Here is a 25,018-nt window from a genome sequence, read left to right as displayed (position 1 = left end):
GAACTCAGGTCCTTGTGCACACCTCCTGCTGCTGAGCTCTGCCCCTTCTCTGACTGGGATGTGAATTGTTAATGCGGAAACATCTGTTCAGACCATTGTGCAAAATGTGCTGCTACTGGGGCATTTCTTATCTTTCTGCTGTCTTTCCTAGGGGTGAAGAAGAGAACCAAGGTGATCAAGAACAACGTCAACCCCGTGTGGAACGAGGTGAGCCAGCCGCCCCTCTGCCTGAGTCTCTGATGGGTATGATCCTGTGCTTAATTTCAGCAGAGACGGCTGTGGGTCAGTCCCAGCATCACGTTCCCACTGTCAGGGATCAGCTCTGGAAGATGCTCTGAGCCTGGACTTCCTGTTAGAATTCTGCCCGGTGAGAGGGATGTGCCAGTCTTCCAGGCACCGGCAGATATTCCTTGTGACCTCCTGGCTGCGCCACTCTGCTGATAAGCAGCCGAGGTCTCGGCGATTCTTCCCAGACTGTGAGAAAAACACACCGTTCTTCCTCTCTCCCCTTTGGTGTCCCCAGGGAGGGGAAAGAAGCAGACAGAAATCTATTTACATCTTTTATTCCTGTCTTTTACTTCAGTACAGAGAAAACATGTCTGCACTCATCAGCAGTTAGAATAAACTCCTCCCATGTACTTCTAGTACAGGTCATATGACAAACCCACTGAGCTAACATCCGGTGCTCAGTACAGAATGGACTGCCCCTTTGTTCCCATGGCAACAGTCACAAACTTCCTGTTTGGCTTTCCAGCCACAAGCAGCAGACTTGGCTGCTATAGCCTTTGCTCGCTGCTGCATTGGTGCTTTAGAATAACACTTCCTCCACGCTGAGTTGTTGAATGGTCTCTTTAAATTTGAAGGTTCCTTATTGTTCCACAAGATGTGTATTTCTTTAAGGGCCAGAGCAAATAACGTGACTTAGTTTTACAGCTGTGAAGCAGTACAGCAGGTGCTGTTAAGTTATGTTAAGTTGGGTATAAGAATATAAAGAGCAGCACCTAGCTCTCTCAGTACCCTAGTGCAGTGTTTTCCAACCTTGGGCTTCCAGCTGCTTTTGGACTACAATTCCCATCATCCTTGACCACTGGTCTTGCTAGCTAAGGATGATGGGAGTTGTAGTCCAAAAACAGCTGGAGGCCCAAGGTTGGGAAACGCTGCCCTAGTGGATGGGTCATGCTTATTGATATATTGTAAAAGAAGTTTTTGTTTTTGCTATTATAACCTTGCAAAAGTTATTGTGCGTTCCTTGTAATGTGTGGCCTCCCCAGCACACCTTCTGCAGTGCAACTAATCTGCAAATAGCCAACATGAGTAACTAGATCAGTTGGATCTCCCGGCAAGTTGAGAGGGAGAATTGGGACCCCCGCTGTCAGTCCCTGACCTGCTTCCCTCCTCTCCTCTTAGGGCTTTGAGTGGGACCTGAAAGGGATTCCATTAGATCAGAATGCAGAGCTCCATGTCGTCGTCAAAGACCATGAGAAGATGGGCAGAAACAGGTAGGGGATCTCCACAAAACCTTCAGAGCAGCTGGCCAACTTTGGCTCATGGCTGGTCCTACCGTTGGGAGATGTGAGGCAGTGGGACGTCTTGCCATTTGCAAATTCCCCCAATGAGGGGTGCTCAAAAGTTGGAATGTGGCTTGCAAATTCAAAAGACCTTTTGCGTAAATGGATAATAAATTAGCTTTGCTTGGGAAGCAAAGTATGCATAAAATAAAGTTCTCCGTGAATTTGGCTAATCCTCTTGTGAAGCCGTCGGCTCATCTAGTCTAGCATCCTGTCCTCACAATGGCCAAGCAGATGAGGACATAAGAGCTCAGTCGGTAGGCTCTTGATCTCTGGGCTGTGGGTTCCAGCCCTGCAATGGGCAACAGGGGCTGGACCAGATGAACCTCATGGTCCCTTCCAACTCTACAACTCTATAACCTAATGCAGAATAATAATAAGAATAATAAAATAATTTATTTATATCCCGCCCTCCCCAGCCGAAGCCGGGCTCGGAGAGGCTACCAACAGTAAAAGTAACACAGTTTACATAAAATCACAATCTATTAGTTGATATACATTCTAAAATCAATTCATTCTAAAATCAATTCAGAATCAAATTAATGGCAACCATTGGGCCAGAGTTTTATGAGGATTACAGAAGGAGAGAGGGGGTCAGACTGTGCTTTGGCCAAAGGCCTGGTGGAACAGCTCTGTCTTGCAGCCCCTGCGGAAAGATGTCAAGTCCCACAGGGCTCTAGTCTCTTGTGACAGAGCGTTCCACCAGATCGGGGCCACAGCCAAAAAAGCCCTGGCTCTGGTTGAAGCCAGCCAAACCTTCCTGTGGCCCGGGATCTCCAAGGTGTTTTTATTTGAAGACTGTAAGGTCCTCCGTGGGACATACCAGGAGAGGCGGCTCTGTAGGTACGAGGGTCCTAGGCTGGATCAGGCCAGTGAACTGTGCTGGATCAGGCCAATGGTCCTTCTAGGCCAGCATTCTGGTCCCCCAGTGACTAAGTGGGTGCCCCAAAGCGAAACTCACAAGCTGGATTCAAGCACAAGAGGAACACTCTCCCCTCCTGTGGTTTCTAGCAACTGGGATTCAGAAACATTTCTGCCTCTGATTGTGGAGCCTTCCTGGCTAGGGGTCCATGGGAGTGGAGCTGGCTGCTGCAGGCGTTGGAGCACCCATCCTGTGTCAGTTTGCATTTCTTAGTGTAAAAGTATTGATCTGATGTGGAGAGATCTTTCCTATTCTACTTAATTCAAGAGGGTTCTGGAAGCAGCTCTGTGTGAAAGAAGCAGGCAGAAGGTTCCTGATGTTTGGGTTATTCCTTCAGAGAAGCTGAGTACAGATGGTTTCAACTGGTTCTGTTATCTCTTTTGTTAAGGTCATGTTGACTATAAAAGTAGGGCCTGAAGGAGCTTGGGTCTCACTCTTTCTGTCTCTATCTCTCTTGCTTCTGGTGTGGTGTTCTGTATATAGTGTTAAGGTTTTTGTCTTATTATAAGTTATTGTAAGTTTAAGTTAAGTCTGCTGCAGCTGGATTTATTATGGACAGTGCCAATCCTGAATGTGTTGGATTTGTGACCATTATGCTCATTTGCCTTCAGTAGCAGCAAAGCGCTGCTGGATGAAATATTAATTGCCTAATTAATTAATTTTTTTGGGGGGGGGGAATCCTGCAACGTGTTTTTACTCTGTTAACTATACATTGAGAGTTTTGTTCTGGATCAATATTGAGCAGAATTCCTTGCTCTTTTGGGGCATGCAAACCGCTTGCCACCTACTCTCGGCCTGCGGAGAAGTTCAAGGCATTCTTCGCCCAAAGGAACGCCTGGCCTCTCCGTGGCGAGTTCCTAGCATTGGCAGGGGAGGAGGTGGCTGAAAGGACTCTTTATGCTGCCCAGTGACATGGAAACAATTCTCGGAAAGGGAGAGTGAAATATCCTCGGAGTCGAGAGTGGATTTCAGGCTCTTTATTCAGCTCATAGTGGTGAGGAGGAATGGAAGTTCCCCCAGAATGTCTCCTTTATATGCATTATTTACACAGTGGATCCCACGTGATTGGCTAATTCCGGGATTCACCTGTTGGCCAATCAGGTTGCGGATTCACTTCCACCTGGAGTTGGATTGGGTGGCTCCTGTGGACCAGTCAGACTGCTGCATTCTGGACCCTATTATTCTAGGACCAATCAGACTGCTGCATTCTGGATCCTATTGTTCTAGGACCAAGCAGGCTGCTGCATTTTGGATCCTATTGTTCTCGGACCAATCAGACTGCTGCATTTTGGATCCTATTGTTCTAGGACCAATCAGACTGCTGCATTCTGGACCCTATTGTTCTAGGACCAATCAGACTGGCATAGTAACTGGGCAGGGCTCCTGTGTATGTGCCGGTATGCTCAAGGGATTATGGCTGCCCTGTATCACACCTTCCCCATTTTGTAGTCCTTCCTTCATGGAGTAAAATAAAAGTGGAACACTGCAGATCTGATGTATGGTTGATTTTCTATGAATTTATAACAGAAGCGTAGCCTATGTAGTGTGTGTGTGTGTGTGTGTGTGTGTGTGTGTGGAGTTTGTACAAACTGAATGATTGGGGGGGGGGGTGTTCCTGCGACAAGTCTTATAGGCAACTAGACTCTTCAATGTGTATAGAGTAGCTTTCCACTTTGTAAGCTCAGCCAGGCTCAACCCTGCTAGTCTTTGGGGGAAGGAGCTTCTGGGATGATGGTGGCAGAGGTCAGGGGTTGCTCCTATTTCATTATCTCTGAGTCTCATCAAGTGGCTGGTCCCTGTTGCTTTCGTGGCGAGGGAGCCAGAAGTCTCGTTGCAAAGGAAGAGGCATCTGGGAAGGTTCATCTTCCCAAAGTGTTCCTGGAGCACTGAACAGGCGCTCCCATAAAAGGGGTTCTTGCTGAACCATAGAGGGAATCTGAGCTGGCCACAAGAGTTCAGTGTGTCAGCTCTGAGAAAGCAGCCACTGCTAGGTGGGTGGGAAGGGAAGAAGAGAAGAGAAGAGGACTGTTTAAGAATAGCCCTGTCGAAAAAGGATATCCAGGAATAGCAAGGATGATTCAGGGCAAGAGAATCCGGAGACCTCAAGCCTGGCTGTGTGCCTGAGGTCTGGAGGGAAACAATGATTGGAGGGATGTCTCTCCTTCATTGAATATCGGAATGGTAGAGTTGGAAGGGATCACCAAAGGTCATCTAGCTGAACCCCCTCCAACGCAGGAACGGCAGCTAAGCAATTCCCGCAAAGCAGGAACCAAAGCCATTGGAAGGGGACAAGACTGCAAGATGCACCCAGGGCTACTGGGACCAAAAAAGAGACAGGCAAAAAATGGATGTTCCTTCAAAAAGATGAAATCGAGTTCGTTAAATCCTAATTGAAGCGCACAGATCTCTTTGCAATTTGCAAAGCTGGCTAGTAAATGCTAGTGTGGTTCTTCCCAAGGTTGAATAAGAGAATCGTGGAATTGTAGAATTGGAAGGTCCCCCCAAAGGTCATGTGTCCCAACCCCACGCCATGCAGGAACCAGAGCTAAAGAATTCCCAGCAGAGAGCTCTCCAGCCTCTGTTTATAAACCTCCAAGGAAGGAAAGGCTGCCCCCTTCTGAGAGAGTCCATTCCACTGTCGACTAGGGCTGGGCAATATCTGGTTTTCAGCATCACGATATATCACCAGCTAAATATCACGATATATATCTGTGGTGGCAGAGGGACTTGATGAGGCTCCCTGCAGCGATGGAGGGCCTTAAAGTGTAAGGAGATGGTAGATTTAATAAAAATATTAAATAAACTTCCACATAATAGATTTAATATATTTTCAACTAAGACTCGGCAAGTTGCATCTGCTACACCACTCTGAGGTCTAAGTGGAATCTGTGCATGAAAAGCCCCCTGGGTTCAACTAAACGGACTTCTACTTTTCTGGGAGTAAGCCTCATTGAATTCAGTAGGGCTTGCTTGTGAGTAGACACGCGCTTGCTTACACTGCTTACCGGAAAACACCCTCCCCATCATTCTCACATAGTATCCCACCTCCCATTTCAGCATGAGGCAGCCAGCTAAATCTTCTCCCCTCCATTCCCACCCCAAACCCCCATCCCACCAATCTTTCGCTTTTAATCTAAGGGAGGGAGGGCAAGCAAGAAAGCAAAAAGATAGTCTCATCATCATCATCATCATCATCATCAACATCCTTTCCCTTTTAATATGGAGGAAAGCTATTTAGGGGGAACCAACTATGTAAACACCACCAGAAAATAAAAACTCTTCCAGACACTCCTGTCTTCCACTGACTCCTGAGGTTTGGTCAAACTCATGCTGGTAGCTTCAAGAACATTGTTCCACCATCTCGTCCTCCTCCTTGTGCCCTCCATCTTTCCCAACATCAGGGACTTTTCCAGGGAGTCTTCTCTTCTCATGAGGTGGCCAAAGTCTTGGAGCCTCAGCTTCAGGATCCGTCCTTCCAGTGAGCACTCAGGGCTGATTTCCTTCAGAATGGAGAGGTTTGGTCTTCTTGCAGTCCATGGGACTCTCCAGAGTCTCCTCCAGACCAGAATTCAAAAGCATCAATTCTTCGGCGATCAGCCTTCTTTATGGTCCAGCTCTCACTTCCATACATCACTACTGGGAAAACCATAGCTTTAACTATGCAGACCTTTGTTGGCAAGGTGATGTCTCTGCTTTTTAAGATGCTGTCTAGGTTTGTCATTGCTTTCCTCCCAAGAAGCAGGCGTCTCTTAATTTCGTGACTGCTGTCACCATCTGCAGTGATCATGGAGCCCAAGAAGGTAAAATCTCTCGCTGCCTCCATTTCTTCCCCTTCTATTTGCCAGGAGGTGATGGGACCAGTGGCCATGATCTTCGTTTTTTTGATGTTGAGCTTCAGACCATATTTTGCCCTCTCCTCTTTCACCCTCATTAAGAGGTTCTTTATTTCATTTCAATGATAAGGCGATTTACTGCACAGCCCTACTGTTGAGCGGCTCCTAATGTCAGTCAGATCTTCTTAATGCTCAAAACTGAAAGACCCGTAGAGGAGCAGCGGCCGGGGGCATTTTCGCCCCCATGCCAACATCAAATTAGCTGGATATTTTGTCTCTTTTATAACCATTCTAGGGTTGTATGCAGCAGTGGGAAGGGAGGCAGGGTGCTGTAGCGGTTTGGGCATCAGACTTGGACCAGGGAGAGACCTTGGGGACCAGCCACTGCCTCTCTCTTTTTTTTAAAAAAAAATGTTAACAATTTCAACATATCAACATATCAAAACATCTCATATTCATTATTTCCCCCCTTCCCCTCACCTCCCCATCAAGCCCTCCCCCCCCGAGACTTCCCTCAGCTCCTCTCTGATTTTTCAACATATATTATTCTCCGCATACTGTAAAATTGTATAAATCCTTATATTATCTATCTGCTAGGTTAACAATCAATAAATTTGTGTCTGTTTATTCAAAACCTGCCAAGGAGTCCAATTCATTTTGTTGTCTTTTAAAGTAATTTGTAAAGAGTCCCCATTCTTCTTTGAAGTCACAGTTGTCCTTATCTCTCAATTTATATGTTAGTTTAGCCAGCTCTGCACAGTTCATCAATTTCTCTTGCCGCTGCTCTTTTGTCGGGGTTTCCTCATTCTTCCATCCTTGTGTTATCAAGACTCTTGCCGCTGTTGTTGCGTACATAAATAGATTCTTTATTTTCCTTGGCAGGTCTTGTCCTACAATCCCTAACAGAAATGCTTCGGGTTTTTTTAACAAATGTCATTATAAACATTTTCTTCAATTTGTTATGTATCATTTCCCAGATTTTTAAAATTTCTCTACATTCCCACCACAAACCAGCCACTGTCTCTCAGCCCTCCCTCCCTCCCAGGGTTGTTATGGGGATTAATTGGGGGCAGGGAGAACCGTGTTCGCCACCTTGAGCTCCTTCGAGCTGTTCAAGAGCGGAACAGACCCCCTCAGAAGGGGGAAGCCTGCAAGGTTTTAAAACAGAGGCTGGAGAGCTATCTGCCAGGGATTCTTCACCTATGGTTCCTGCAGGGCACGGGGTTGGGCTAGATGACTTTTGGGGTTCCCTTCCCATCCTACAGTTCTATGATTCTGCAAGCTTTTCCATGTGCTGTTGTATTAAATACATCACCGTTCTCTCTTTCATCCAACCAACCCCACTGCTGCTGGGCTCTCAGGCCCCCAAAGTGAGAAGGCTAGACCCATTTTCCTAGCAGGACTTCCTTGTGAGGATTCTCCCCTCCCTGTAATCTGAGCAGAGGGTGCATTGCTATTGTCTTTTCCCTGATAGGGGTCTGGAAAGGACACCACCCAAGATAAGTCTGGAACTGCCCTCTGAGGCCTTGGCCGCCATCCAGGGTGCTTCTTGCCAGCTTTCCTCATCCTGTTTTCATATGCTAGTTATGCACCCTCAAAAGTCCAGAAGAAATCTGAGGGTTCTGTCCACCACCTCAGAAACTGCATTTATTTATACCCCAGTTCCAGGGAGCTCCAGGTAGTGTCCAGGGCAGCTGTTCACAGCTCTATCTGGTACACAGGATGAGACCCTCCCTGCCCGCAGACTGTCTGGCCAGAGTGGTGAATGCTCTGGTTATCTCCCGCTTGGACTACTGCCATGCGCTCTACATGGGGCTACCTTTGAAGGTGACTCGGAAACTACAACTAATCCAGAATGCGGCAGCCAGAATGGTTACTGGGAGTGGCTGCTGAGACCACATTACACCGGTCCTGAAAGACCTACATTGGCTCCCAGTACATTTCCGAGCACAATTCAAAGTGTTGGTGCTGACATTTCAAGCCCTAAATGGCCTCGGCCCAGTAGACCTGAAGGAGCGTCTCCACCCCAGACACCAGGGTCCAGCTCTGAGGGCCTTCTGGTGGTTTCCTCCCTGCGAGAAGTGAGGTTACAGGGAACCAGGCAGAGGGCCTTCTTGGTGGTGGCACCTACCCTGTGGAACGCCCTCCCATCAGATGTCAAGGAAATAAACAACTATCTGAAATTCAGAAGACATCTGAAGGCAGCCCTGTTTAGGGAAGTTTTTAATCTTTGGTGTTTTATTCTGTTTTTAGTGTTCTGTTGGGAGCCACCCAGAGTGGCTGGGGAAACACAGCCAGATGGGTGGGGTGTAAATAATAAATTATTATTATTAACATATATGAGGTTCTCTCCCTGTTCACTGAAACCCCACAACCACCCTCTGAGGCAGTTCAAGCGGAGAGATAGGGACTGGCCCAAGGTCATACCCAGGGAGTTCTATGACTGAGCGGGGGATTCAAACCCTGTACTCACAGGCCCTAGTCTGGCACTTTGACCGGTTCTTCTCCGGTTCATTTAATCCAGGGTTTCTCAAACTGGGATCTCCAGCTGTTTGGGGACTACACTTCCCATCATCCCTGACCACTGGCCTTGCTAGCTAGGGATGATGGGAGTTGTAGTCCCCAAACAGCTGGAGGCCCCAGTTTGGAAAACCCTGATTTAATCCTCCTAAAAAGGAAAGCGAGTCTTGAGCAAGCAACTGGAGGCAGGTGGGGCAATGCTGGGCCTCTGGACGTTCTTCCGTTTTTGGTGCAGCCACAAAGAAGGCCCTTGTCTTCCATGGGGAAAATCTCCAGCATCAGAGCATGGACAAAGTGCAGGAGCACGGAAGGATGTTCCCTCTCATGCATGCACCACCAACTCTCGCTTCTGGATACCCAGATCTTGCCCGAAGGTCTTTCTGAAGCTCTTCTGTTGTGTCCTCCGAAACGCGAGTCAGCCGGGCTTCCCCTTGGCTCACCTCGCCTGAAGTCGAGCTGCGTCATGATTCATTTTGCGTCAGAAGCTGAAGGAGCAGGAAGGGGATTTCTACGGAAAAAAAGCCTCTCTCTCCTGCGGAGACAATGTGGGGAAGTGGAGAGGGAGACATTGGAGCAGACTCTCCAAGATGGGGATTTTATGGCCCTGGGCATGTTTTGCCAAGAAGGTGTTGGAAAGGCTATTTGCTCCTTCCTATTTTTAAATTGGGTCCAGCTCCATCTGCTGCTTGTCGGTCTCCAGCCAGTGCAGCTCTGTTTCCTTGGCAAGGTCTCCACCTCTCCAGGGAACTTCAAGACAGGATGGTTAACTTATCTGGTTTTCCTTTCGGCGTTTAGCATTGTGTCTCAAAGTGGTGCAACAGATGTTTGGCCTGAAAACAGGGATTGGTCCAAAGGACTTATGGGTTGTTGTCAGCAGATTAAGGCTGCCTGCAGTCCTCTTAAAGACCCTTAGCAGAACCTCAGTCCCATTGAACTTGGAGGGACTGGCTTCTGGGTAAACAGAATCCTTGAACTGTAGAGTTGGAAGGGACACCGAGTTTCATCTAGTCCAACTCCCTGCAAGGCAGGAATATGCAGCCATCCCATACGGGTATCGAACCTGAAACCTTGGCATTATCAGCATCATGCACTAACCAACCCAGCAATTTGTATGTTTGGTATCTTTTTTGTGAACTGCCCTGAGACCTCTGGGTATAGGGCGATATATTATTATTATTATTATTATTATTATTATTATTATTATTATTATTATTAATATCAAATAGATGACTAAAGAGGATGCAGCATGATGGCAGAGTGAACTCCCTTCCCAGTCCATTATCCTTTGCGTTGTGCATTCATTATGATGGCATTGGAACAGTTAAACACCATTCTGCTTTCCAGACTGATTGTTTTGGCATGGACATAAGTCTTCATTTTCAATCTCCTTCCTTGGAGGTTTTTAGGCAGAGGCTGGATGGCTGTCTGTCATGGATGCTTTAGTTGAGATTCCTGCATTGCAGGTGGTTGGACTAGAGCAGGGTCAGCAAGGTTTATCTTGCCTGGGCCGGATCAGTCCTGCGGAGATCCCTCTGTTGGCCGGATCGCGTGTGCGATTTCTGGCGCCTGCACAAATGCGATTTCCGTGCTTGTGCAGAAGTGATTTCTGGCACAGCGGAACTGAGTCCCCATGCCACACAGCGCCAATTTAACTCAGCACGCGGGCAGGTGGCTCAGTCCGGGGGCGGCTTGTGGGCTGGTCAGACGACCTCTGCAGGCCGCTTCCGGCCCCTGGGGTGCAGGTTGGGGACCCCTGGGCTAGAGGACCCTTGGGAAGCCCTTCCAAACGCTACAATTCTGTGATCTGTGCATGGCCTATAGCTCCCTGCTGCATTCCTGCAAATGTTTATGCAACAGATGTTCTGTGTGTGGTGGGAGTTTGTCCGTCTTTTGTTGCGCAATCATAGAATCAGAGAATATTAGAGTGGGAAGGGACCCCAGGGGTCATCCTGCCCAACCCCTGGAATGCAGGAATCTCAGCTCAAGCATCCATGACAGACGGCCATCCAACCAACCTCTGCTTCAAAACCTCCAAACAACTCTGACTGTCAGAAAGCAATTCCTGATGTTTGTTTGTTATTATTATTTTTTTAACATATCAATTCCAACAGTCATACAACATAACTTCTCATCTTATACAATATTTAAACTTCAGTCAACACCTCTGATGATTTTCCATTCTCTATCACTTATTATGCATTTCTTAATATCTATTACATTTAATTGTCCTTAACTAATAATTCTCCTCATAGTCTTTCTTGCAATATTTCAAATAATTCACCTTACAAAACTTCTTGCAATCCTACTAGCGTAATCTGTTCATCACAATTGCTTTTCAGATAGTTCGTAAATTTACTCCAGTCTTCTGAGAATCTGTGGTCCCGCAGGTTTCAAATCCTTCTTGTTAATTTATTTAACTCTGCATAGTCCATCAGTTTCATCCTCCATTCTTCTTTCGTCGATGTAATTCCTGATGTTTAGTTGGAATCTCCTTTCTTGTAACTTGAAGCCATAGGTTCAGGTCCTGCTCTCCAGAGCAGGAGAAAACAAGCTTGTTCCCTCTTCCATGAAGATGTCCAGCATTTAAAATGCTAGTTTTAAACTTTTATTTTCTAAAGAGAGCTGAACTTTAATTGTGTCCAATATCCCAAGCTCTGCTCAGAACCCCCTGAGAACTTTAGTCCTTCCCTGTTCACAGTTTCTCCTCTTCTTCTGTTTCCTCTCAAAGGTTCCTGGGCGAAGCCCATGTTCCCCTGCGGGACGTCCTGGCATCTCCCAACCTGGCGGCCAGTTTCAACGCTCCCTTGCTGGATGCCAAGGGGCAGAGCACCGGGGTAAGTCCATTTCTTGGTGGTGCATCTCACTGATTCGCAGCAGGAGGAAAGAGAAGTCCACCGACCAGATGATGATGTTGTGCACACTCTCAGTCAAGTCCTATCCAACCCTTGGCCACTCCAGTGATGGCTGGAAACATCTCACCTGAAACTCTGGGGAGCCTCTGTGAATGCGTAGATAGATAAACTTCATTCGCATTAGCCAACGGCCATAGCAACATAAAACAAGCAATATATACAATTAAAAAGACAACAATGGGTAAAAAGGGCAATCAGATGACCAAGATTATTGTTATTATTGATAGTGGCTCTTAATCTCATTGCACCCTTGATAAATCTAGCAATCTTTGCTGTTGTCTGATCTGATAAAAGAAAGACCAATGTGGCCGCAGATGGGCGGCCTGGGGTGGTAAGGAAGAGAGGGGTGATGATCTCATTCCTCAGATCTTTAGAAAGGGGACAGGACAGGAGAACATGAGCCCCTGTTTCCAGATTGCCATCTCCACAGGGGCAGAGTCGTTTCTCAGTTGGAATCTTTTGGTATCTGCCCTCAAGCACGGCAGAGGGCATCGCATCTAATCTGGCCAGTGCGAAGGCACGTCTGTATTTTGGGATAGTTAATTTATACAAATATGGTGCTAGGGAATCAAACTGAGAAGGGGGAAAAATGGCATACCAAGGACAGAGTTTCTTTATAATGGCCAGGTTGTTCTGTTGCTTTAAGTCCTTCAGACGCTGTCCAATTAGCCTTTTTGCTTTAATAAAGCCCATCGTGAGAAGCTGATGTGAGTGGAGTCCGCAGGAGAGGAATTTTTGGTGTGCAATTTTAGACCGCACACTTTTATGGGGGTCTTGTGTCACTAAGGGCAGTAGACCGGGTGGATCTGTGAATGCGTAGACATTAGTGAGATTGGACTGACTAAAAGCAGTGGCATAGCATGGCTTGCCCGGGGCCGGGGCTGCCTGGTAGGGTGGGTGGGAGAGAGGGAAATGGACAAAGTATGCATGTGCATTGAACTGCCTAACGGTGCCTGTGTCACTCAGGAGATCTCAGCCACAAAAATAAGAAAAGAGCTGTTCCATTGTCTGGTGAAGTTGTTTCCTGCTTCACATGGAAAAGCAAAATTTGACACCTGGGTGCCCTGCACCCCTTGCACCCCAGGGTAAAGATGGCCCTGGGTCTTTGCTCGGATCCTGCATCAGGGCTCCCCAGATCTCCTGTATAAAAAGAGCTTTGGAAAAGGCTCCCGGACCTTAGAGCTTCACAGTTTCAGCCTCCTGTTTCTCGGGGTCTTTGGCGAAGAAGCAAAATCTCTGGCCGAGTGGCCAGAATCACGTTCCTTGGAAGCATCGCTGAGAGATTATTCCAGTCAAGTTTTTCTTTGGAAACCTTCAGGGTCAAAGAAGGCGACTCTGTCTCATTTCCTTGCTGGGAATTCTACTGCTGAATTGTTTGCAAAGCTAGGAAATTATCCATCACCGGTGGGAGGCAGCCTGCAAACGATACTGCGCCAAAGTGGCAGGATTTACGAATCTGCCTGCTGATACAATATTGAATTGCTGGGCCTTGATATGAGTGGTTGAGGGCTGCCCCTTAGTGGCCGGCTGCTGAATCACATCTGATGGTAAAAATAAACGATGCATACCAAGATCTGCAGTTGGGCTGTGTCTTAGAATGCTTCCAGCTGGCTAGATTTTATATTTCCCACCCAAAGGGAACAGAAATGTTGTTTCTCTTTTGGGTGCAACGTGAGATCGGTTTTGCACCTGGCAGAAGCTACTTTGAAGGCCAAACTCAGCAAGACATTACTTGCATGAAGGCAATTAAAGTGACTGGCCTGGTTTGCAAATAACACCAAGCTGTGACTTATTAAACTAAGGTTCACTGGTTTGCAAATAACACCAGGTTGTGACTTACTGAAGTAAGGTTTACTGGTTTGCAAATAACACCCTGGTTTGCTTAACCACTGGAATCCTGCTCCACAGCTGAAAAATTCACTTGAAACCATGGTTTGTTTTAACCATGGCTTGGTGTTACCGGTGAACCCAGAACAATTCCTTGTCCGTAGGTTGTTTGACGACCCCCCCTGAGCTCCAGATGCTCAACAAGTGATAGAGCAAAGAGCAGCTGGAAATCAACCCAAACTTTGCAGAAGGAAGCAATGGTTTGTCTTAGTGTTGTGTGAACCAGGACATTGCTTTGCAGACCACAATTGCCCTCCTGCAAACCTGAGCCTCACCAGGATTTAGAGGGAGCACCCTGGTGTGCTGTGTCAGGGCTCAGAGCACCCCACTTCCATCAGGCATCTTCTTTCCTCCTCAGGCGTGTCTCATCCTGCAAGCCTCCTACGTCCCGCCTCCTGGGGCTGCTCCTTTGTTTCCGCCTCCTGCCCCCCCAGAGCCAAATCCAACCCCCGTTGAGCTGGACATGGTGACAGGTCAGTATGAGACAGTTTCCCTCGCATCCTACTCTGGTTTCTATTTATTTATTACATTGGTCAGCTATTCTGAATTACTGTATTTTTGGCTCTATAAGACACACTTTTCCCCTCCTAAAAAGTAAGGGGAAATGTGTGTGCGCCTTATGGAGCAAATGCAGGCGGGAGGCTCTGCTCAGCGCTCCCTTTAAAGAGCCGCGTGGAGCGTGTGTGCAGCTCTTGGGGGCTTTTCCCTGAGGAGGGAGAAGGGCTGCCCCTCTCCCTCCTCGGGGAAAAGCCCCCAGGAGCCTCACACATGCTCCATGTGCTCATTAAAGGGAGTGCAGCTGTCCATAAACCAGGACAGCTAGTGGGATCGCAGCACTGTTTTCCTCTTCCAAAAACTAGGTGTGTCTTATGGTTTGGTGCGTCTTATAGAGCGAAAAATACAGTATGCTTTTTACAGGGGGGTGGTAATGAGGCTGTGGTACCGAGGGGACGCCCAAAGGTTTGGGAACTGCTGCTTTTGAAATAACCTTGTTTCCTGTTCCCTCCAGATACAGCCGGCGAGGAAGAGTCTGAGGACCTCCTTGGGACGGGCGATGAAGCTGATCCTTCCACCGGACCCTCTGCGCCGGATCAAGTCTCCCTGCCCAAGAAGCCCCCATCGCACGTGGTCCACGGGACCAAGAGGAGGAGAGCCGCCTCCAAAAAGCTCCTGTCCAACAAGCCGCAAGACTTCCAGGTGATCAAGCGCCCTCTCCCCAGGTTGTCCCCCAAACTTGCAGACTCTGCCGTCCCTCCTCTTGGCCAAACTTCTGGCCCTGAGGCAGAAGTATGCTACGCAAGATGAGCCCAGATCAAAGGAGACCCTTCTTTGCACATGGCGTTAGTTGAACTTACAGAATTTGTCTGCAAAGGAGGCAGGACTGGCTGCCAGTTGGAAAGGAGCTTGGAAAAGTTTGGGGAGGAGCCGAGGCTTTCAGTGGCTGCTAACCACAAAGGCTACTATTCCCTCCCTTGTCAGAAGCTGTAAATGTCCCTGGATGCCAGAGGTTGGGAATTGCAGGGGGGCTGCCCTTGAAGCTGACCCAGAAACTCCAGCGGGTGCAGATTGCCACGGTGAGGCTCCTTACGGGGTCCTTGCCGTGGGATCCCATTCACCCGGTGCTATACCAGCTGCACTGGCTCCCAGTGGAATACAGGATCAGGTTTAAGGTGCTGGTTTTAACCTTTAAAGCCCTATACGGCCTAGGACCCTCGTACCTACGGGAGCGCCTCTCCTGGTATGTCCCACGGGGGACCTTATGGTCTTCAAACAAAAACATCTTAGAGGTCCCAGGCCACAGGGAGGTTAGGCTGGCCTCAACCAGAGCCAGGGACTTTTCGGATGTGGCCCCGATCTGGTGGAACGCTCTGTCACAAGAGACTAGGGCCCTGCGGGACTTGACATTTTTCCACAGGGCCTGCAAGACAGAGCTATTCCACCAGGCCTTTGGCCAAGGCACAGCCTGACCCCCTCCTTTGGTAATCCCCATAGAACTCTAGCCCAATGGTTGCCATTAATATGATTTTGAATTGATTTTAGAATGTTGTGTTATTTTTATTGGGTGTTAGTTGCTCTGAGCCCGGCTTCGGCTGGGGAGGGCGGGATATAAATAAAATTGTATTATTATTATTATTATTATTATTATTATTATTATTATTATTATTATTCTGCTTGAATCCCGCTTGCGGGTTTCCAGTGGGAACGGGTTCAACAACTCTAGGGTGCCCAAGGCACCATGGCTCCCTCCACATTTGGGCCCCTTTGGTCTTGAGGTGGCCCTGCATGCATTGCACCGGTGCGACATGGTGTGCGCGACGCCTGGTGCACGTCGCACATCCAGGGGCTGGCACTTCCAGAGCACTTGTTCTCTTCCACCGCATGCACATTGCAGTGTTCAGTGCATGCGGACCCCCTGAATCTTGGGGGCAACCTGGTGTCTCCGAATGGAAATCTGATAGGAGAACAGGATGCTGAATTAGATGATGATGATGATGATAATAATAATAATAATAATAATAATAATAATAATAATAATAATAATAATATTTATACCCTGCCCCAGGCTCAGAGCAGCTAACACCAATAAAATTTCAGTAAAAACATAATAAGAAAAAAGAAAAAGAAAAAAACCCAAGTTAAAATGCAATTTAAAATTCAGCCTCATTTTAAAAGTAGCCCATAGATCAAGACCATAAGGGGAGGGAATCATAAGGGTCAAACTGAGTCCAAACCAAAGGCCACGTGGAACAGCTCTGTCTTGCAGGCTCTGTAGAAAGATGTCAAGTCCCGCAGGGCCCTGGTCTCTTGTGACAGAGCTTTCCACCAAGTCGGGGCCAGGGCTGAAAAGGCCCTGGCCCTAGTTGAGACCAATCTAACCACCGTGCGACTTGTGACCTCCAAAATGTTGTCATTTGTGGACCTTAAGGTCCTCCGCGGGGCATACCAGGAGATGGTATGGGCCTCCTTTGGCCTGATCCAGCCGTCCCTGGGCTCTTCCAATGTTCTCCTTTTGGGAAACCGACTCAGCCTCAGGAGTCGCTGACGATGTCAATGGCAACCTCCTTCTTCTGCAACTTTCCAGATCCGGGTGCGAGTCATTGAAGGCCGGCAGCTTCCTGGAGTCAACATCAAGTCTGTGGTGAAGGTCACGGCCGCCGGGCAGACCAAGAGGACCAGGATCCGCAAAGGGAACTGCCCTGTCTTTGATGAGGTGAGGAGGTTGCGCTCGGGTGCCGCTTTTGGGGTTCCTTGGGGGGGGCATCTGGGTTGCCATTGTGAGAACAGGAGGCCGGTCCAGGTGGCTCCCATTTGTCCACCTAACAATGTTCTTCTGCTGCTCTTTTGAGGAGGCCAAAGAGGAAAAGGAGAGGCTCACACAGTATTTCTGGGTGAGAGCCGGTGGAATATAGGTAAAGGGGCCCCTGACCATTAGGTCCAGTCGTGACCGACTCTGGGGTTGTGGCGCTCATCTCGCTTTACTGGCCGAGGGAGCCGGCGTACAGCTTCCAGGTCATGTGGCCAGCATGACTAAGCTGCTTCTGGCGAACCAGAGCAGCACATGGAAACGCCGTTTATGTTCCTGCCGGAGCGGTACCTATTTGTCTACTTGCACCTTGACGTGCTTTTGAACTGCTAGGTTGGCAGGAGCAGGGACTGAGCAACGGGAGCTCACCCCGTTCTGCGGATTCAAACTGCTGACTGGGGATTCAAACTGCTGACTTGATCAGCAAGTCCTAGGCTCTGTGGTTTAACCCACAGCGCCACCCGCGTCCCAGGGAAGCGTGTTTATGAGCACTTTATTCAGCATAGTTCAGGACAAAGAAACATGTCTACTCTCTTTCGTGTCCGAGCAAAAAGCAGCAAGCACAATGCAAAAGTAATACACAAATGGAAGTTCCTAGCAAGCTGTGCTGGAATGTGAACAAACATGTGGCATACAACAGCTCCACACATCTGTTTAGGTGATCATAATCCTAACAGAAGGGAGCCCAAGGGCCTTCAACTTCCTTCAGCACAGGATTCACAGCAAAAGAACCCCTGACCTCTGCTTAAAATCCTCCAGCAAAGGAGAGTCCACCACCTTCAGAGGGAGTCCATTCTACCACCAAACAGCTCCGACCACCAGAAAGTTCTTCCTGAGGTTGAAATGGATTCTCCTTTCTTGTAACTTGAAGCCCTGAGTTCGGGTCCCACCCCTCAGAGCAGGAGGAAGCAAGCTTGCTGCATCCTCCATTACTTTTTGAAATACGGCAACCCAAGTTAATTCCATCTTTGAACTGTGTGATTACTGACTGGCATGTTCCTGGGACGCCCTCCTAAAGCTCAGCCTTGAGCATCTTTCAGAAGTGGCGCGTGGCCTTTAGATTTTGGGAGGAGCAGGACAGAAGAAGATAAAATTGAATTTTTTGGGGGGGTTGAGGAGCTGTCTTTTGGTGGTCCTTTCAGGCAGGCTTCACTGTCGTCCATTGTGGTCTTGTGTGCAATGTCTTATGCGTGCATGGGTGCACCCTTGGGCGCATGGGTGATGGGTGCACCCATGTTTCTTTCTGTTCCCCACAGACCTTTTTCTTCAATGTCTTTGAATCCCCGATGGAGCTGTTTGATGAGCCCATATTCATCTCAGTAAGTGGGGGTCAGGGAGCGTTCACTTTGGGGACTGTTTCTAGGGATGGGGAGAAATAAGATTCAGTTCACATTAATAAATAATACTACACTTGGTCTTAGCCCAAAGGCTGAGAAGGGATAATAAATAACAAATAATAAATAATAAAGATAATAAATTAAAGGCAAACCAAGCTACTCCACACTTTCCAAAGAAGCCCTTTGAGGTTTGCATTTCTCTGAAGTTTGCAATGCGATTCTTTAGCCAAATAAGATGCAGAGACATGACTAGGACACACTGTGCACATAGATGCACGTCTTGGTGAAAACGACATACAAGAATGCATTCTATTAGGGGAAATTGCTCTGTAAATAAACCCCTGGCAAAATGGCACACAAGACTGCGAACACGAGGAGAAATTTGTAGTAAAATGTCAAAGAGTTTTTATGAGGACTTAAAAAAAAAAGCAAATTGATGTGGGAAACTGAGTTTAAAAAGGGGGAAAGGAGAAACTGAAATGGACCGACTGTATTCTCCCATTTCTAACACATTTTATTGGTTGCGTCAAAAGTTCATTTGAGGTGATTTCGTTCAGGAGAAGTTTATTTTTATAAAGATATTTATATACCACTATACTGTATCCTAAAATCAAAAATCAAAGCAGTTTACAGTATGCCCAATTACTCAGTATCGTTCTTGGAGAAAAACCTCTTGGATGGATCTTCTGTTAGATACCGCCAACTATGTCGTCCAAAGAATATTTGAGGATCCACTGAATATTCACCACTAAAATGTGCATTGATGCAGGTGCTGAATGTGAGCACTGCATGTTGGGTTCTGTAGTCTTGCAATATTCTTCACTTAACGGATGGTTGAGTCGCTGCCTTGTCTTCATTTTCTGAGCTCCTGATATCCAGGCTCAGGCTTTTAATCCGCAAGAGGGATCCCCTGGGCTTAGGACTGTGCCTAGCATGTTGGGATTTGTAGTCCCTTTGTGTCCTGAGACGCCCTCGGATTCGCCATGCTGAGCTTGGTGACACAGCCCAGGAAGAGGCACCACTTTGCAGCCTGCAGCCTACCAAAATGCCTCAGGGAAGAGCAGAGGAGGCAGGTGGTGGCATCTGGTTGGCCAGGAGGCTCCATTTATGGGCCTGAGAAGCTTGCAGATCCATGTCCCCTGCAAGATGCAAACTAACGGAAGGTTCTTCCTGCGTATTGAGCTCTTCGGAGCTTCTCTGACATTCCTCCTTCCTCATCTCCAGGTTGTTGACTCTCGCTCTCTCCGGACGGATTCTGTCCTTGGAGAATTCCGGGTAAGGGTCACCTTCCATTTCACTTCTATGGGTTTAGGAAGCCGGTCCTTCTTTGTGTTCCTTCTATACGATGCCTGGCTGAGGACACAAATGCATGCAAGGCCTTTGGGCTCGGTCTCCTCGCTGGCCCTTATCTGCATGCTTGGCTCCTGGTCTCTTCCTGGGGGTAGTTTTTCCTCTGCGAAGGGCTTCTGAAGGTGAGACCAGACCCTCCAACTGCCCCTATTTTCCAGGGACGTCCCTGATCTAGAGAAGCTGTCACAGTTTCTGATATCATCCCTGAATGTCCCACATTTCCTTAGGACATACCTAGTTTCACTGGAATTTTTTTGGAGGGTATGGAATATGACATCCTTATTTTCATTGGATAAATGTTGGGATGTCCCCCCAGAGTGGTGCATGCTCTGGTTATCTCCCTCTGGGACACCTGCAATGCGCTCTATGTGGGGCTACCTTTGAAGGTGACCTGGAAACTGCAACTAATCCAGAATACGGCAGCTAGACTGGTGACTGGAAGTGGCCGCTGAGACCATATAACACCGGTCCTGAAAGACCTACATTGGCTCCCAGTACGTTTCCGAGCACAATTCAAAGTGTTGGTGCTGACCTTGAAAGCCCTAAACGGCCTCGGTCCAGTATCCCTGAAGGAGTGGCTCCACCCCCATCGTTCTGCCCAGACGCTGAGGTCCAGCACTGAGGGCCTTCTGGTGGTTCCCTCCCTGCAAGAAGCAAAGCTACAGGGAACCAGGCAGAGGGCCTTCTCGGTGGTGGCACCCGCCCTGTGGAACGCCCTCCCACCAGATGTCAAAGAGATAAACAGCTACCAGACTTTTGAAGACATCTGAAGGCAGCCCTGTTCAGGGAAGTTTTAATGTGTGACATTTTAATGTATTTTCAATCTTTGTTGGAAGCCACCCAGAGTGGCTGGGGAACAAATAACAAATTATTATTATTATTATTATTATTATTATTATTATTATTATTATTATTATTTTCATGGGAGAAATGTTGGAGGGGATGGAGTTATCTGACCCCCCCCAAGCCATCTGAAGGCAATCCTGTATAAGGAACTTAATGTTTTCTTATGTTTTTCTATATGTTGGAAGCTGCCCAGAGTGGCTGGAGCAATCCAGTCAGATGGGTGGGGTATAAAGAGTAAAATTATCATGATGAAACTGGACGTCCCTGTTTTCATGGGAGAAATGTTGGATGATATGGGAGACACACTAGCTGTGTTTAGCCCCCATGGCCACTTCCTACAGAAACCTGGTAGAAAAGTGGATTGGGGGGGGGTCTTTCAGCGAGGTGGGGGCCGCACACACTGGCCAGACTGGGGAGCAAGCAAGGGGTTCCTCTCTTCCCAATTCAGGATTTCCAATGGGTTAGACTAGATGACCCTTTTTTGTCCCTTCCAACTCCCCAACGCTATGATTTTTCTGTGCTTGTGTTTTGCAGGTGGATGTTGGGACAATTTATGCCGAATCCAGTGAGTGGAATTTGCTTCTCTGGTGCCTCTTGACTTCGTTTTAGCAAGGAATTGGTTTGTTTAGCATAGATAAATGAGTTTAGCGGGGAGGGAATGTGCTCAGCCACTTCCGAGATGTCTAAACTATTTTATCCAGAGAACTGAATGATTTTCTTTATTAAACAAGGGGTGGAAGGAGAAGAAAGTTTGGGAAGAGGGAAACCTAGAGCTGTGTCCCCATAGCTCAATTGGTCCCAAGTTCTTAAGGGCTTTATATATGAACTCGCTGAACTTGGCCCAGAATCAAATCAGCAATAGCATCTCCTTCTGCTTCCTGGGTGCCAATTCGATATTCGCACTTCGCTTCCTGCTGCAGGACACGCCTTCCTCCGAAAGTGGCTCCTCCTTTCCGATCCGGAGGATTTTTCGGCAGGGGCTAAAGGATACCTGAAGGTCAGCTTGTACGTCCTGGGCCCTGGCGACGAAGCGCCTGTGAGTATTTCTTTAAATTTAACAAAAAGCGCAGAAGAAGGAGGTTTGGCTGTGACGCCTTCTCATCTCCAGAAGGGGTGGAAATTTATTGGGGGGAACCTTACATGCTGGGCCCCAAACGCTTTGGGGAGAAACTCCATCACTGCAGGATCCATGCCTTTTCTTTTTAATACAGTTTTTTATTTATGTTCATGGTACAGAAGATAAATGTTGAGAAAACAAGTATTACAACAGTAAACAACAAGTACAGTCATACCTCGGGTTGAAGTAGCTTCAAGTTAAGTATTTTCGGGTTACGCTCTGCAGCAACCCGGAAGTAACGGAGTGCATTACTTCTGGGTTTCGCTGCTCGCGCATGCACAGATGCTAAAAATGATGGCATGCGCGGAAGCGGCGAAACGCGACCTGCGCAGACGCACAGTCGCGTGTCACGTTTACTTCAGGATGTGAACAGGGCTCTGGAACAGATCCCGTTCGTATCCAGAGGTACCACTGTAACCTGTCCCCACTGATAAAATTGCAGACTTTTATCATGCTGTGTGTTAAAGTTTCATTTACTTGCACTAAGAGATCCTGCCACGTTTTTCCAGGAGTGCTGGGTGGATTCCTGCTTCAGCCTGAACAATTTATGTTTTCAATAAACCATTGCTATATATTATAAAAGGAATATATAGTATATTGCTGCTCTCACCTGGCATGTGAGTTTCTCAGTCAATGCTATTGACCACACTCTGTTGTACCAAGAATCCGCACACTGACCTTAAGCCCTGTGCTGTTTTGATTGATTTTTATCATCTGCATTCCGAAAAAACATTGTTTTAATCATTATTCCAGTTTAATGGCCTTTTAATGGCTATCCTGCATGCGTTTTTAGCTTTTTATATTTCATGTACCTGCATTGTTCAAATGTGTTGAAAGCCACTTTGGGCCCCAGCTTGGGAAAAAGGCAACAGATTAACAACCATTAATCTTGACTAAACTAGACCAGGGTGGAATCTCAACGCATATAAAAAACGCTTAAAAAAAATATGTTTTGAAAAACAGATTGGAATTGCCATCATCTCGCCATTGCCATCTAGTGTCCCATTTGTATAATGCATTTAAAACGCCCTTGAAACATTTTATTTGCATTGTTTTATAAGAGTCGTAGAACTCATAGAACAGCGCCTGGAATCAAGGTGCACAGGACCCAGAAGTTCAACAGGTGCAGTTTTCCTTGCAAGCTCCAAGGGTGAATTCCTCGTCCTCTCCTTTTATCCTCCCCTCCCGCTTGTTCCGCAGGTGGAGAGGAAGGAAACTGCCGAAGAGAAGGAGGACATCGAAGGAAACGTCCTCAGGGCGACGGGGGTCTCTCTGAGAGGGGCCCATTTCTCCCTCAAGGTGTACCGAGCGGAGGACCTGCCCCAGAGTGAGCGGGGCTGGGGGCCTGGGGGCCGTGGGGGGATGCTGTTGCAGAAAGAGCACGGGGGGGGGGAGCAAAGGGGAGATCCAGCCACAAAGGGAGGCCTTGGCTGTGCTCCCAAGGGAAACAGTGGGAGAACGCTGGGAAGATTCCTGGACGAGCAGGAAGCAGGAATTATTGGGCAATTAGGTGGTGGTTGTTTTTATTTTGATGATTTATTTTGTCCTTTGACGAGGGCCTGCTCGCCATAGGAAATAAATCAGTCTCACACCAATGATATATTGAATAGGCCTAGCCAGCAACAACTGAGCTGAACCGAGCTGATCAGGCCCTGAGCATGCTCAAACTGCTGCGGCCTAGCATTTTATTATTTCACAGAACATTGTATCAACTCAACAGTAACAGACAATACCATATAAGGAAAATCACACCACTATCAGGGTATGCTGTATAAACCAATCACAGGCTAGCATGAGGTGTCCACACGCTGATCATGCCTAACACAGCCTGCCCTGCCAAAAGGTCAGGCTGCAGTAAATTTCCACCCATGTGCCCATTTTCCCTATAGGTAAAACCAACCATATTCCCACATGCCCTCTTTTCTTACTTATTTTATGAAAAATAATTTTTTTTTCTTAACCAAACCTAAGCAAAGTCATTTGTCTCATTTTCTAAACGCTTATAACTTGCGACATAAATCCTTCTTGTCATCCCTGTATATTGAGAGATAGGTGAATGCACTTCCCTTTTGTTACGCAAACGAACAGCTGGGAGCTTGTCCATTTTATACACTAGGGGTATGACTACTCCTAAGGTGCAGGTTCCAGAAAAGGCAAGAGGGATTTCTTTGTAGGCTCTTGTGCCACAAAATAACCATAAGTCAGATTGAAGCAAACATGTAGATCTACTGCTTTTCTTCATCCAATCAAACCAAACATAAAAATCTCTACACGCAGCCTGTTGTTCATAAGTCATGTTGGTTGTGACATTATTAACTAAAACTTTTGGCCTACCACTCATAGTAGTAACGTTAAGAAAACAAGAAGATCCATTAACATACTCATAGGTCCAATTACAATATGGATAATGACCTAAAAAGTTACTACTATTATGATTGAAAAGAAAACAATAAGACGCTGTTTCCATAAGTGACAAAAACACAGGGGGTGAACTAGTACGATTATCCTTCATATTATTACTAATCTTATATGAGGCATTTACTGGAATACCATGCAATAATATACCAGACCTCTTTGATTGAGGAGGGATATGCATACATACCCAACATTCAGAAAGATTAAGTATAGAAGCAAAATGATTTATGTCCCTAACATACGTATTGTTGGTCCAAATCTGATGATAAGGTTCAGGTCTCTTGGCCTTCTGCAAAAGAGCAGCACGACGAAAGCGGCACTTCACAGTGTCCACAGAGGGGTGATTGGTAGTCACGGTGGTTTCCCAAGGGGAAGGAGGGCCTATGCGGTAGGGATGAAGATGATCTTTCAACGTGCCAGGAAACACTGGAACAGCTGTGGAAGGTGACTCCATCCAGGGCACATCAATGTGGCGATGTCTCCAGCTGTCGTGTGGGTTGAGATCAGGTGGAAGGTCATCACTGGCAGACAGCGTAGAATACGATTTCAGGGCGCTGGGGTTCCCTTGGATGAAGGCGAGGCAACAGAAGAGCGCCAAGGTCGAACACATCGAGCTGGAACCCATCGTATTTCTCCGTCCACCTCGATGGCAGCGAATCCGCGACCCCAGGAAACCAAGGAAGTTGGACCCTTCCACTGTGGATCTGGAAGCAACCTATAAGACACTAGAGGGCGCTGCAGTACTTCTTCCTTCCTGAAATGAAGTTCAGCAGGCGTAAAATTCTTATTGTGAGGGTACAACAAATGAGGAAAGATAGACGAGGGTCTCTGGGAGGATTGTGAACAAGTTTCCCTAAGAAGTCAGCAAAAGCTATTTGAGTAGGAACGGCTGTCATCATCAAATGCATAAATTCTTCCTGGGAGAAGGGCAGATAGACTTACTGTAAGCCCATTCCAGAGAGGACAAGGGCTCGATGTCGGCCTTTGCAGGATTTCGGGACACAGTG

General features: G+C 47.4%; 1 protein-coding gene across 8 annotated transcripts in view; it reads left to right on the top strand.

Annotated features, from left to right (window-relative positions):
• Nucleotides 1-25,018, top strand: part of DYSF (dysferlin) — a 188,901-nt gene that overhangs the window by 18,657 nt on the left and 145,226 nt on the right. For all 8 annotated transcript variants that reach the window (XM_081924740.1, XM_081924737.1, XM_081924735.1 and 5 more), the window contains exons 2-12: nucleotides 152-207; nucleotides 1,408-1,499; nucleotides 11,572-11,677; nucleotides 14,001-14,115; nucleotides 14,652-14,839; nucleotides 16,725-16,853; nucleotides 18,203-18,265; nucleotides 19,508-19,558; nucleotides 21,014-21,044; nucleotides 21,400-21,515; nucleotides 22,797-22,923. In XM_081924740.1, the coding sequence (XP_081780866.1) occupies nucleotides 152-207; nucleotides 1,408-1,499; nucleotides 11,572-11,677; nucleotides 14,001-14,115; nucleotides 14,652-14,839; nucleotides 16,725-16,853; nucleotides 18,203-18,265; nucleotides 19,508-19,558; nucleotides 21,014-21,044; nucleotides 21,400-21,515; nucleotides 22,797-22,923 (1,074 nt within the window). The remainder of the gene's footprint in view (nucleotides 1-151; nucleotides 208-1,407; nucleotides 1,500-11,571; nucleotides 11,678-14,000; nucleotides 14,116-14,651; nucleotides 14,840-16,724; nucleotides 16,854-18,202; nucleotides 18,266-19,507; nucleotides 19,559-21,013; nucleotides 21,045-21,399; nucleotides 21,516-22,796; nucleotides 22,924-25,018) is intronic.

This window comes from Podarcis melisellensis (genome assembly GCF_964234715.1).
Source record: "Podarcis melisellensis genome assembly, chromosome: 9".
NCBI lineage: Eukaryota > Metazoa > Chordata > Lepidosauria > Squamata > Lacertidae > Podarcis > Podarcis melisellensis.
This window is presented reverse-complemented; position numbering and strand designations above follow the sequence as displayed.